Source organism: Artemia franciscana, chromosome 13, assembly GCF_032884065.1.
Source record: "Artemia franciscana chromosome 13, ASM3288406v1, whole genome shotgun sequence".
In the NCBI taxonomy this organism is placed as follows: domain Eukaryota; kingdom Metazoa; phylum Arthropoda; class Branchiopoda; order Anostraca; family Artemiidae; genus Artemia; species Artemia franciscana.
In genome coordinates, this window is record NC_088875.1 from 4,691,791 (window position 1) to 4,706,322 (window position 14,532).

The 14,532-nt window shown below is 35.6% G+C and overlaps 1 protein-coding gene across 3 annotated transcripts in view; it reads left to right on the forward strand.

Annotated features, from left to right (window-relative positions):
* Positions 1-12,491, forward strand: part of LOC136034422 (UPF0598 protein CG30010-like) — a 33,559-nt gene extending 21,068 nt beyond the window's left edge. For all 3 annotated transcript variants that reach the window (XM_065715594.1, XM_065715596.1, XM_065715595.1), the window contains exons 3-4: positions 4,957-5,005; positions 11,956-12,491. In XM_065715594.1, the coding sequence (XP_065571666.1) occupies positions 4,957-5,005; positions 11,956-12,404 (498 nt within the window). In that variant the 3' untranslated portion in view covers positions 12,405-12,491. The remainder of the gene's footprint in view (positions 1-4,956; positions 5,006-11,955) is intronic.
* Positions 12,492-14,532: the final 2,041 nt, after the last annotated feature.

Here is a 14,532-nt window from a genome sequence, read left to right on the forward strand (position 1 = left end):
ATGTCGGCCTGTTGCCCATTCCTAGTTGTAATATATTGACTTGTATCGTGGCTGGCTTACAGCGCAAAATGTCTTTAAAATGCCCTAAAAAATCATTTCATGAAAAGAGTGATATTCTTTTCAACATTCTTTTTCTGATTCAAGTTCCAGAACAAACGCTTATATCCGATCGTGGGGCTATATTCAGCAGAGTAATATTCAGCTTAACATTTCTTTGGGTTTTCTTTTATTTGCTTTTAGTTTTCTTAAAATGCTTGATCTAAATCTCCTCTCCTTGCGCTGTCTATACTATAGCACTCACTAGGTTATATCATTACTTTTTGGGTTTTCCAAGTAAAACGGAAAGTAGACCTTGTTTATTGTGATCGATAATCCTAATTTGATCACTAGGTTATATGATTACTTTTTGGGTTTTCCAATTAAAACGGAAAGTAAACCTTGTTTAGTGTGATCGATAATCCTACTTTAATCACTAGGTTCAATCATTGCTATTTGGGTTATCCAATTAAAACAGAAAGTAAACTTTGTTTATTGTGATCGATAATCCTAATTTGATCACTAGGTTATATGATTACTTTTTGGGTTTTCCAATTAAAACGGAAAGTAAACCTTGTTTATTGTGATCGATAATCCTACTTTAATCACTAGGTTCGATCATTGCTATTTGGGTTATTCAATTAAAACAGAAAGTAAACTTTGTTTATTGTGATCGATAATCCTAATTTGATCACTAGGTTATATGATTACTTTTTGGGTTTTCCAATTAAAACGGAAAGTAGACCTTGTTTATTGTGATCGATAATCCTAATTTGATCACTAGGTTATATGATTACTTTTTGGGTTTTCCAATTAAAACGGAAAGTAAACCTTGTTTATTGTGATCGATAATCCTACTTTAATCACTAGGTTCAATCATTGCTATTTGGGTTATCCAATTAAAACAGAAAGTAAACTTTGTTTATTGTGATCGATAATCCTAATTTGATCACTAGGTTATATGATTACTTTTTGGGTTTTCCAATTAAAACGGAAAGTAAACCTTGTTTATTGTGATCGATAATCCTACTTTAATCACTAGTTTCGATCATTGCTATTTGGGTTATCCAATTAAAACAGAAAGTAAACTTTGTTTATTGTGATCGATAATCCTAATTTGATCACTAGGTTATATGATTACTTTTTGGGTTTTCCAATTAAAACGGAAAGTAAACCTTGTTTATTGTGATCGATAATCCTACTTTAATCACTAGGTTCGATCATTGCTATTTGGGTTATCCAATTAAAACAGAAAGTAAACTTTGTTTATTGTGATCGATAATCCTAATTTGATCACTAGGTTATATGATTACTTTTTGGGTTTTCCAATTAAAACGGAAAGTAAAGTAGACCTTGTTTATTGTGATCGATAATCCTAATTTGATCACTAGGTTATATGATTACTTTTTGGGTTTTCCAATTAAAACGGAAAGTAAACCTTGTTTATTGTGATCGATAATCCTACTTTAATCACTAGGTTCAATCATTGCTATTTGGGTTATCCAATTAAAACAGAAAGTAAACTTTGTTTATTGTGATCGATAATCCTAATTTGATCACTAGGTATATGATTACTTTTTGGGTTTTCCAATTAAAACGGAAAGTAAACCTTGTTTATTGTGATCGATAATCCTACTTTAATCACTAGGTTCGATCATTGCTATTTGGGTTATCCAATTAAAACAGAAAGTAAACTTTGTTTATTGTGATCGATAATCCTAATTTGATCACTAGGTTATATGATTACTTTTTGGGTTTTCCAATTAAAACGGAAAGTAAACCTTGTTTATTGTGATCGATAATCCTACTTTAATCACTAGGTTCGATCATTGCTATTTGGGTTATCCAATTAAAACAGAAAGTAAACTTTGTTTATTGTGATCGATAATCCTAATTTGATCACTAGGTTATATGATTACTTTTTGGGTTTTCCAATTAAAACGGAAGTAAACCTTGTTTATTGTGATCGATAATCCTACTTTAATCACTAGGTTCGATCATTGCTATTTGGGTTATCCAATTAAAACAGAAAGTAAACTTTGTTTATTGTGATCGATAATCCTAATTTGATCACTAGGTTATATGATTACTTTTTGGGTTTTCCAATTAAAACGGAAAGTACACCTTGTTTATTGTGATCGATAATCCTACTTTAATCACTAGGTTCAATCATTGCTATTTGGGTTATCCAATTAAAACAGAAAGTAAACTTTGTTTATTGTGATCGATAATCCTAATTTGATCACTAGGTTAAATAATTACTTTTCAGGTTTTCCAAGTAAAATGGAAAGTAATCCTTGTTTATTGTGATCGATAATCCTAATTTGATCACTCGGTTAAATCATTACTTTTTGGTTTTCCGAGTAAAACAGAAAGTAAACCTTGTTTATTGGAACTAATAATACTAATTTGATCACTATGTTAAATCATTACTTTTTGGGTTTTCCAAGTAAAACAGAAGGTAAAACTTTTTTAATGTGATCGATAATCCTAATTTGATGGACTCTGAAACACCCGCAACTGTGTCGGTTTTATACTGATTTCTAAGATGATTATGGAGGTTAATCGAAAATGTAAAAATGAATTGAAACACATCTTTTTCAATTGAGAAGTCACGCAAATCGTCTTTGCCAGCCTCTCCCTTCATAATCCACACATTACGAATTCCAGTGTAAGCCTACTTTAAAAAAAAATCCCGATCGATTAAAATTATCATAAAGTCCTTTGGAAATTGATGGTTACTTTGTGACCAGTGGCGTATTTTCCTCAAAATCCGGGGGGGGGGCAAAGCTGGAGCCGATTTTCCCAAATCAAGTGAAAATGATTGTGAAAACGGAAGAATGAATCACACATTACCATAAAGATAAAGATATACTAAAAAAAACTGACCGATTTATCGGGATACTTGAATTTTGCAGGCTTTCTTAATTAAGACAAGTTTTTTTCAGAAACTAAATTTCAGCTAGGGAGGGGGGAGGGGGCAAAATTAGGTCTGGAGGGGACCTATAGGAAATCACGTCCCTGTCTGTGACCTGCAGTTTACATGTGCGGTTCCTGTGGCCATTCATTTTGTTTTTCAAACTAAAAATGTCAGTACGACAATTCAAGGTACAGACTAAGGAAAGTGTAAACTAGTAAGCGAACACTAAATCGTTAAACTCTATTTAAAATGAGAAATTCATACATTGGTATGTTTAAGCAAAATAAAACAGAAAACTGTTTCTTGATGACTCATATTTTCAATTTAGACACTCTATGGAACAAAGATATACTGGTAGTGTTTATCATAAAAAAAATACTTAATTTGGCAAGAAACATCCTCAAGTTGAGCCTACACTATTTCCCGACTTTAATCGAATCGAATCTATTTTTGTATGTGAACCAAAGGATATGGCTCATATTCGACAATATTGTCAGAAGGATCCGTAGACGGATTGCAACCATTAATTTGAACTGTGACCGACTGCTATCTGCAATAATTTTCTAGAAGGAACCAGAGAGTGAATGCGACAATGAGCTTGGACTCCTATCTGCTATTTATGATAATGTAGCCAGAGAAGGTTGGCAACCAGGAGCTTGGACTATGATGCATTTCTATATGTGATAATCTCGTAGAAGGTGTTACAGATTGACTGCAACTATGAGCTGGATTATAATGAACTGCTGTACGCGACAATCTTCTAGAAGGTACTAGAGATTGACTGCAACCATAAGCTTGACTATGATGAACTGCTATACGTGGTGTATTCTAGAAGGTGCTAGAGATTGACTGCAACCATAAGCTTGACTATGATGAACTGCTATACGTGGTGTATTCTAGAAGGTGCTAGAGATTGACTGCAACCATAAGCTTGACTATGATGAACTGCTATACGTGGTGTATTCTAGAAGGTGCTAGAGATTGACTGCAACCATAAGCTTGACTATGATGAACTGCTATACGTGGTGTATTCTAGAAGGTACTAGAGATTGACTGCAACCATAAGCTTGACTATGATGAACTGCTATACGTGGTGTATTCTAGAAGGTGCTAGAGATTGACTGCAACCATGAGCTGGATTATGGTGAACTGCTATACGTGGCAATTTTCTAGAAGGTGCTAGAGATTGACTTCAACATTAAGCTGGACTGCGATGTACACAAACAATCTGCTAGAAGGAGCCGGATATGGACTGTGAACCATGAGCCCTAACTGTTATGGACTACTAACCACGGCAATCTTCTAGATAGAGCTAGAGACTGACTGCAACCATGATCCTGGACCACTGTGGATTTGCTACCGGCCATTTTTGGAGCTCATCTAGAAAGTAGAAAAAACCGACTGCAACCATGAATTTGGACTGTGAAAAACTGCTTTTGCAGAAATCTTATAGAAGAAGCCATATACGGGCTGCAATAATGATCTTTGACCGTGATGAAATGTCACCTGGTATCTGCAGAAATCTCTTAGAAGGTACAAAAAACCTTTGATCTGATTTCTCAGCTTAAGGGATTGAGACATTTTGGGTAAGGTACTAAAAGGAACCAGAGAACTTTAAAAGGTTTGAAAACCAATAACATTTATCATAAGTTTTGCAAGAGGCATATCCAATTATCATGAATAACATTGTACTGAGACACTTACTGAGTTCTTTCCAAGGGCATTGAAATGAAAAGCCCAAAAATTTCCAGTGAGGTTGAATAGGACTTAAGGAAGTATTATATAATCAAAAATTACAAATCTATTTTTGCGTTTTTTCTATAAAAAGGAAATTGATCTGTGAACTGATTGTGAAATACCTGCCTTGTTTTTGCCATTTTTATGCCTTATATTTTAATCCTTAGGAAAATAACGTTTAATTTTGATTTTATTTCTAGGCCAAACTTGTTTTATGGTATCTCAGTATGGAACTATTTCCTTATCACTTTTTCCTCTTATAGCTCTTTCTTGACGATGCAAGGATAAAGAATTTCACTTCTTGCTACAAAGGTAAGTACTCCACCTTTGTAGATTACAGTAAAAAGAGTGTGAGTACACATGTCCTTACTTTTTGGGCTGAGAATTTTTATATGCTAGATTTTCATTGTGAAGAAACAGAGGCCATGCTCCCCAAAAAATCTTGTGACCCAACAATATTTGTTCTTTTTATTGGCTTGAAATTTCACATAGAAGAACCAATCAGTTGGAACTTTCACTTAGGTTGAAGTTCGTTAGGTTGGCTAACGAAAACATGTCCCAGACGTAAACCGATGAAGTTCAAATACACTGTTTACTATTGAAATATAGGAAGCATTGGTGATGATTTGTGTGTAAAGTTCTTCTCGGGAAGGGTTTACCCACCAGGACGAGAAGACTTAGGTGGCGTTGAATCAGTCTATTCTAACCTTGCTGCACGTTTCTTGCCCCCCTTTTTTTCTTTCGGTTTCTTCTGGAGCGGGACATATATTCACTATCTAGGATGTCACGCAGCATGTACAAAATGGTTATCGAAAAAAATATATAAGTTAACTTTTTGACGGTGGCTGGCGTCTACCCGCCCCCGGAAAATACCCTACCGCAGAATGTACCCCTTCATGTAAAATACCCCCCACAGAAGATACCCCCGATGGACCCTCCCCCCCAAAAAAAATTCGTCCCCGACATGGCTGGTTGTTCTCCAGGACTAGAACTCTCAATTTCTGACCTAATGAGCACACTCTGAAGTTTCCGTGACCTTGAAATGGAGGTGTGGATGAGGAAGAGGCAGACCCCCTCCTGTGCGGAATAAGTTCTTCTCATTTTTGGTTTTTATGGTTTTGTTTACCTTCATAAATAACGTAGACTAAAAATATTCCCGTAAACCATAAGAGAGTAGATATCAATTTCACATTTTTGATTGGTTTTTTAAGTTTCTTTTGCACTCCCCTCCCCCCCCCCAAAAAAAATGCTGGAAAATACCTTTTGCTGGCTTTTTGCTGTGAAATTTTTCCACCGAGTAAGGGATTACCGGCGTGATTTTGAAAACAATCAGAAATTAGTCTTTTTCAAATGAATAACGCTAAGAAAAAATTTTCATCTGAAATCCTTCGGAAGAAACTTTCTGGGATAATTTCCAATGCCAACTATGCTTTCAAATGAAAGCTAAATCTTCTCAAACTTCCTGGTGTCATATGTTTTTAGTTTAATTTTGATGATTTTTTGTCTACATCTTTTTCGTCTTTTTTTTTTAATTTGGAACCTAATACTGCCAAAAATTGCAGAAGTTCATATGGTGGTTTTTCAACGAAAATGGATTTTAGGATACTTGTATTTAGAATAAGTTTTTAAGATACCAATGGTGTGTCAGTTTCTCTTTTTCACTTTGCTCAGCACTTCTCCACGAAACTATAAAAAAACTCAAATAAAATTTTCAAATTTAGAAAATTCTATTTTCTACGGGAAGGGGGGTTATTTTCGGCGGGGTTGTTTTTTCCGTGGGGGTATTTTCTGCAGGGTGGGTGGCATTTTCTGGGGGGCGAGGGGGGGTTAAACGCCTAGAACCCTTTGCACTTTTATTTTTTTTTTAATTAAATATAAGGTGTTCTTTGGCTTGAGACCTTCGGTGTTTCTCGAAAAGCCACATAATGTAGGAAGCTTAGATTAATTTCACCTTAAGTATCGCAAATGAGTATACGCAAGGGCAGTGATAAGAAAAATATTGTACTCAGGTAAAGGACGTTCTTTTTGACCCAGGAAAATTCAAATCATTTATTTCAGTTCAAGCAAATTATTTAATAATAATATGGAAACTCTGTTAAGTGCATTGGAATCAACCCAAAAGGGGAACCTTTATGTCGGGTATGGTCAACCTTTTAAATATCAAGCACCAATATTTGCATACACTGCAACTAATATCATTTTCAGTGGTTCAATTTATAATTTTAGTTTGTGATGTAAGTTTATGATATATATGATGTGGTGTTAGTTTGTGATTAAATAAAAAAAAATAAGTTTTTTTTAACTGAAAGTAAGGAGCGACATTAAAACTTAAAACGAACAGAAATTATTTCGTATATGAAAGAGGCTGCTTCCTCATCAACGCCCCGCTCTTTACGCTAAAGTTTGACTCTGTCTCTCAATTCTTCTTTTTAAAACAGTAAAAAACTTTAGCGTTAAGAGCGGGGCGTTGATGAGGAAGCAGCCCCTTTCATATACGAAGTAATTTCTGTTCGTTTTAAGTTTTAATGTCGCTCCTTACTTTCAGTTAAAAAAAACTTATTTTTTTTATTTAATTTCTGAACGTTTTTGAATCAATGCATGTTTTGATTTTGGCTCTCCGCAGAGGAATAATTAAAACGAAATTTGCATTTTTTTTTTTTTTTTTGGCTAAATGGCTTTCTCATAATTTAGATCGAGTGATTTTGAGAAAAAAAGAGCGGGAGAGGAAGCCTAGTTGCCCTCCGATTTTTTGGTTAATTAAAAAGGCAACTAGAACTTTAAATTTTTTACGAATATTTTTATTAGTAAAAGATTTACGTAATTTATAAATTAGCTTACGTAAAGAACTTTTGTATTCTCATATTTTTATTACATATATGAGGGGGTTCGCCCCCTTGTCAGATCCTCGCTCTTTACACTAAAGCTTAAGTTTTGTCCCAATTCATTAAGAATGACCCCAGAATCACAAAAGCCGTAGAATAAATAGTTGAAATTACTAAAATACTTTAGCGTAAAGAGCGAGGTATTAGGAGGAGGTGAGCCCCTCAAATGGGTAATAATTTCTGTTTGTTTTAAGTTTTAATGCTGTTCCTTACTTCCAGCTGAAAGAACTTTTTCATATTTATTTTTTCATTTTTTTTAAATAATGCTAGTAAATCCTGCGCTCCCTTCATGGAGATTTTCTTTCCCCATGACAAATTATCGATGGAAAGTTCCCCCAGCATATCCCCCTCTTCTCAACCCCTCCCCCAACCAAAAAAATCCTCCTGAAAACGCCTGTACACTTCCCAATAACCATTACTATATGTAAGCATTGGTCAAAGTTTGTAACTTGTTGCCCCTCCCATGGGGACTGTGGGGGAGTAAGTCGTCCCCAAAGACATAGTTATAAGGTTTTTTGACTACGCTGAATAAAATGGCTATCTCAGAATTTTGATCCGTTGACTTTGGTAAAATAATTAGCGTGAGAGGGGGCCTAGGTGCCCTCCAATTTTTTGGTCACTTAAAAAGGGCACTAGAACTTTTCATTTCCGTTAGTATGAGCCCTCTTACAACATTCTAGGACAACTTGGTCGATACGATCACCCCTGGGGAAAAAAAACAAATAAACAAATAAACACGCATCCGTGATCTGCCTTCTGGCAAACAATACAAAATTCCACATTTTTGTAGATAGGAGCTTGACACTTCTACAGTAGGGTTCTCTGATACGCTGAATCTGATGGTGTGATTTTCGTTAAGATTCTATGACTTCTAGGGGGCATTTCCCCCTATTTTCTAAAATAACGCAAATTTTCTCAGGCTCGTAACTTTTGCTGGGTAAGACTAAACTTGATGAAACTTATATATTTAAAATCAGCATTAAAATGCGATTCTTTTGATGTAGGTATTGGTATCAAAATTTCATTTTTTAGACTTCTGGTTACTATTGAGCCGGGTCGCTCCTTACTACAGTTCGTTACCACGAACTGTTTGATGTAATACATGATTTATAAATTCTACTCCAAAACTCAACATCACAATGACCAAAGCTAAATCTGAACTTATGGACCTGTGATATAAAAATAAGAATGTAACCATCAGTGATGTTGCCTCTGCACTTGATTTGATGTTATTTGGTTGCAACTTTCGTCCGTGGACAAGATACCCAAAGAATATATATTTGATCTCTTCGGTCAAAACCTACGATGTATTTAGGTAACTCTAAATAGAAATAGCCCTGCTTTCTTGAAGAATAAAGCGTGTGTTCTCCGTTCACCTTCAATATAATAATCATTTAGAATTTGTATTTGTATAAAGCAGGTATCTTGTATAAAGCAAGATACCTATAGACGTGAGGATATCATTCGCCACTTGTAATCATCCAATGTACCAAGCTTGGCGTGTCCGCCACTTTTTGGTGACCTCTCCTATGTGCAGTTCTTGCAGAAGATGAAGGTTTTAAGAGGATGAGATCCCTTAAAAATCATTTTGCGAGCCTCAGCATCAACTGACCGTCACATAGACAAAGGGCCAATTAGTGAAAACTCCCTGGAGGCTAGGTATCATCAACAGCTATTTAGAATCTCTTGTTTGGAATTTAGTTGAAACAACAACTGGAGTTTACGTCCATTTTGTCGGTAAGATTGTCAACAAAACGGGTAGCACCATAGGGAACTCCCAAAGATGCCAAATATCTCAAATGATATTTCCTTTGATTTGAGTTTTAGTGTTTTCCCAACTACTATGCTACAATATTTTTAGAGACTACCTTTTCTGAACTTCAAATAGAAATTTATGCTCCACTTATTCGATAAGACAAATTCACCCTTTCTAATGCAAGTTTCGTTAAAACTGAATATTTTTGTCTCCAGAACAAAAAGGGTAAGGAATGGTTTTCTAAGATTTCCGGTAAAGTAGGTGCTGGCTTTTAGTTTTCTGCCGTTTATTCTGATATCTTCTCCAAGCTCTTCAACCTATGGCAAGACCGCCAAATCAATTCTAAATAGCTTGGCCACACAAATTCGAAAAGTTCATAATGGACGAGATAGGGTAATCCTTTAAGGTTACCCTATCTAAAGTAAAACTCTTTTGGTTTATTATCACCTTAATAGTAAACCAAAAGAGCGGGATTGTGTTGTTTTACCTTTACTGTAGTTATTCCAGCCCCATTGCCAATTGGTAAGTCGTTCTTCGGGCTGTTATCCTATCTCAGGGCCAAAAAACATAAAAAGTAATAGTCTAACTTAGAATAATTTATTTTGAGTGGTGTATGAAAGAAATTTATATCAATCCTAGACGATCCTCTAAAACAGATTCTGGTGGCACCTATGGATTTGTGTGTGATTATCTTAATCAAACAGTTAGTGGTAACGAACTGTAGTAAGGAGCGACCCGGCTCAATAGTAACCGAAACTCTAAAAAATGGAATTTTGATACCAATAGTTACATTAAAAGAATCACCTTTTAATGCTGATTTTAAATATATAAGTTTCATCAAGATCAATTATACACATCTAAAGCTACGAGCCTGAGAAAATTTGCATCATTTTAGAAAATAGGGGAAAACACCCCCTAAAAGTCATACAATCTTAACGAAAACGACACCGTCAGATTCAGCGTATCAGAGAACCTTATTGTAGAAGTTTCAAGCTCCTATCTACGAAAATGTGGAAATTCGCGTTTTTTGCCAGAAGACAGATCACGGATGCCTGTTTATTTGTTTGTTTGTTTGTTTTTTGTTTTTTTTCCAGGGGTCATCGTATAGACCCAGTGGTCCTAGAATCTTGCGAGAGGGCACATTTTAACGGAAATTAAACTCTCTAGTGTCCTTTTTAAATGACCAAAAAATTGGAGGGCACCTAGGCCCCCTCCCACGCTCATTTTTTCCAAAAGTCACCGTATCAAAATTCTGAGATAGCCATTTTATTCATTGTAGTCGAAAAACATTATAACTATGTCTTTGGGGGCGACTGACTCCCCCACAGTCCCAGTGGGAGGGGCTACAAGTTACAAACTTTGACCAGTGCTTACATATAGTAATGGTTATTTGGAAGTGTACAGACGTTTTCAGGGGGATTTTTTTGTTTAGGCAGGAGATTTGAGGGGGGAATACGTGGGAGGATATTTCCATGGATAAACTTGTCGTGGGGGAAGAGAATTTCAATGAAGGGGACGCAGGGCTTTCTAGCATTATTTAAAAAAGCAATGAAAAAATAAATATGAAAAGTTTTTTCTACTGAAAGTAAGGAGCAGCATTAAAACTTAAAACGAACAAAAATTATTATGCATATGAGGGGTTTCTTAAGGTTTTGGGACAAAATTTAAGCTCTAGGGTAAAGAGCGAGGTATTGACGAGGGCTGAACCCCCTCATACACGCAATAAAAACATACGAATATAGAAGTTCGTTACGTAATTTAATTCGTAAGTTACGTATATTTTCTACCAATGAAAACGTTTGTAAAAAATTAAAAGTTCTAGTTGGTTTTCTAAGTAATCAAAAAATTGGAGGGCAACTAGGCCTCCTCCCTCGCTCCTTTTTTCTCAAAATCTTGGATTAATTGCAATTAATTAATATGCAAATTTCGTTTTAATTATTTATGTGCGGAGAGCCAAGACCAAAACATGCATTAATTCAAAAACGTCCAGAAATTAAATAAAAAAAACAAGTTTTTTTTAAAAGAAAGTAAGGAGCAACATTAAAACTTAAAACGAACAGAAATTACTCCGTATATGAAAGGGACTTTTCCTCCTCAACGCTCCGCTTTTTACGCTGAAGTTTCTTACTGTTTTAAAAATAGAGTTAAGAGAAAGAATCAAAGTTTAGCGTAAAGAGCGGGGCGTTTAGGAGGAAAATTCTCTTTCATATACGAAGTAATTTCTGTTCGTTTTAAGTTTTAATGTTGCTCCTTACTTTCATTTAAAAAAAACTTGTTTTTTTTATTTAATCATTTGCAAAAGACCGAAAAGTATGGATGCTTATAATAGTGGAAATTGGCGTTACTGTCGGCAAAAATGTCAACTGCCATCTAGCGTTTGGTGACACCCAGCATTTTGCAGGCTTTCTTATCATTTTTTCCGTTAGGAACTGAGATGAGACACGTATTGCCACATTAATTTTACCAACTACACAAATTGAACTAATTATTCTTATTATTACTCTGAAAAAAAAGTATCGCCAAACACTAGATAGCATTGGGGTTTTGCCGACACTAGCGCCAGTTCCCCCTATTGTAAGTTACCCATACTCTTTTCAAAAGTTCTTAACAATTTTTTTTTCTAGACAAGACGTTCCTGAAATTTTTCTTTTCAAGGATACGGATAAATGAAACTGGATGTCATGAAGATTTTCCATACATATCCCCTTGTGGCAGGGAAAGAAATTATATTCGATGTGACGATCTGCCGATCGTATTCACGCACTTAATATACAAAGATGCCAATCCATATTTGACTTATGGTCTCGCTGGTGATGATTTGTGTGTAAAGTTCAACCCTAATGAGCTGACTATGTACCCTGACTCGGGAAGAGTTTATCATCCAGGATTAGAAGACTTAAATGGCGTTGGGTTAGTCTGCTCTAATCTTGCTATAGAATTTAGTAAATATTTTGAGTTTGAAAATGGTGAAGAAAGTCTTCCAACGCACTTTAGATGGAATGATGAGAAAATTATTTTGCAAAATACAGTGTTGTCGCTATTGGAAGAACTAAAACGGAGAGGTAGGTCCTAGCTAGAAACTTGGAAGAATTGTTCTAGTTTTAAATTATATGTGTCCGAATTTAAAAGTGAAGGTTAAATAAACTATTGGTAAACTTGATTGAAATTGTCTTGAATTTATTGATTTGTAAGCAGTAGCCCATGTATTTAACAATCGATTAGGAACACGCATTGAAATTGTTTCATGCCATATTTCGGTGCATACAGTGATGTTTTATGATGAAAAGTTAATAATGCATTGAATTTAATATAAAAACAAAATTTTTGTTCAGTCCATAAAATGAAAGGCGACGCCCCTCTCCCTCCTCTAAAAATGCTCCGACATGCAAATTGAGCAGCCCCAGAGAAATTACAAAATAAATACCTAAAAATGTCGATCAGATGTCCTAGGGGGCAACCAAATATCAAAACAGACGTTTTATTTTTTTTTTTTTTTCACCAAAGAAATATCATGAATATGTGATCACTTTCCAGATATAAAAAGGAGCAGATATCAAAAACGGTTCTAGGATAGGGGCTTGTTGGCGTCCAATTACTTTTGATCTAAAATAGGACTGGAACTCTCTATTTCAAATTGAATGAGCATCCTCCAAAATGTCTACGACTAGATGGGGGAGGTTGAGGATGAGGAAGGGGTAGCCCACCTCCTATATAGAAAAAATTTGCTCATTTTGGGGTTTATTATCACTCTTTACTTTCATAATAACACCGTAGACCAGAAATATTCCCAGAAATCAAGAGGGATTATATATCAATTTCAACCTCCCCCTCTCCCTTAAAACTAATTTTATTGTCCTGAAGGCTCAATGTGTTAGTTTCAAGCGAATACCCTTAGTTGTTTTATATCCTCCCCAATACGTCCTTAAATATCCAACTTAGGGACACTACTATTGCAGTAAATATGATATCTTCACTTGCCGTTAGGCTTCAGGCATAAAAAAGACAAGTTCTCTAGTGAGCACCAAAAATTTAACGGATTCTGATAGTGAAGTACTCTGGTGAAACTGTTGCCCGTTCAAGAGACTATATTGCATTTTGGCTAAAGTGGAAATAAAGTATTTGTCAAAGAAAATACCAAAAAAAGTGTGTCTAAATCTTGGTGGGGGTATCTAGGGAAGACAACCCCTGTACCCCCCCCCCCCCCCGAGAAATAGGAAGTGATTTCTGGGGCTTTGGCATATTCTCCCTAGTGAATCCTACTGATAAGGCCTACTGATACGCATAAAATTGTTATTTCCGCTGACAAAACGCCTCCTGGCCAACATGTGCGTAGATACATTGCTCCAACTATCGACGAAGTGGCAATCGTTATGGTCGGTGATCAGTTTTTACCTCGAGATATTATTCTTCATAAGCGAAACGCTCAGTTGTGAAGAATTGCTGAAACTCATCGATGCTACGATGCCCTACAATATCCTATCATTTTTTGGGATGGAGCCGACGGCTATCACTTTAATATTAAATAGATGAATCCAGCCACTAACAAAGAAATGAATAAGAAATGCAGTGCAATGCATTATTATTCCTATAGACTAATGATTCGGCAGGATGAAGAAAATTATATTTTAAAATGCCGTGAATTGTTTCACCAATGTGTCGTTGATATGTATGCTAAAATTGAACGTTTGCTATATATCCGCCTGAATCAGACCAAGCTCCGCTCTGAACAATACATTCATTTGCGAGATGCAGTTATAAATGACGGTAATACCACAAACGTTGGTAGATTAACAATTTTACCTTCGTCATATGCTGGCTTTCCCCGTCATATGTATGAATATGCTCAAGATGCTATTGCGTATGTTCGTCTCTATGGTCGTCCAGATTTATTTATTACATTTACGTGTAATCAATCTTGGGACGAGATACTGCAGCTTTTACTTCAAGGACAATCGGCGGTTCATAGGCATGACATTACGGCCCGTGTCTTCCGGCAAAAGTTGAAATCACTGATAAACTACATAGTAAAACTTGAAGTGTTTGGGTCAGTGCGATGCTGGATGTACTCAGTGAATGGCAAAAACGAGGTTTGCCACACGCACATATACTAATCTGGCTACATAAAAAATTACTTCGAACGAAATTGATGATGTGATTTCCGCTGAAATACCTGATAAAAATGTCGATAAGGGGTTACATGA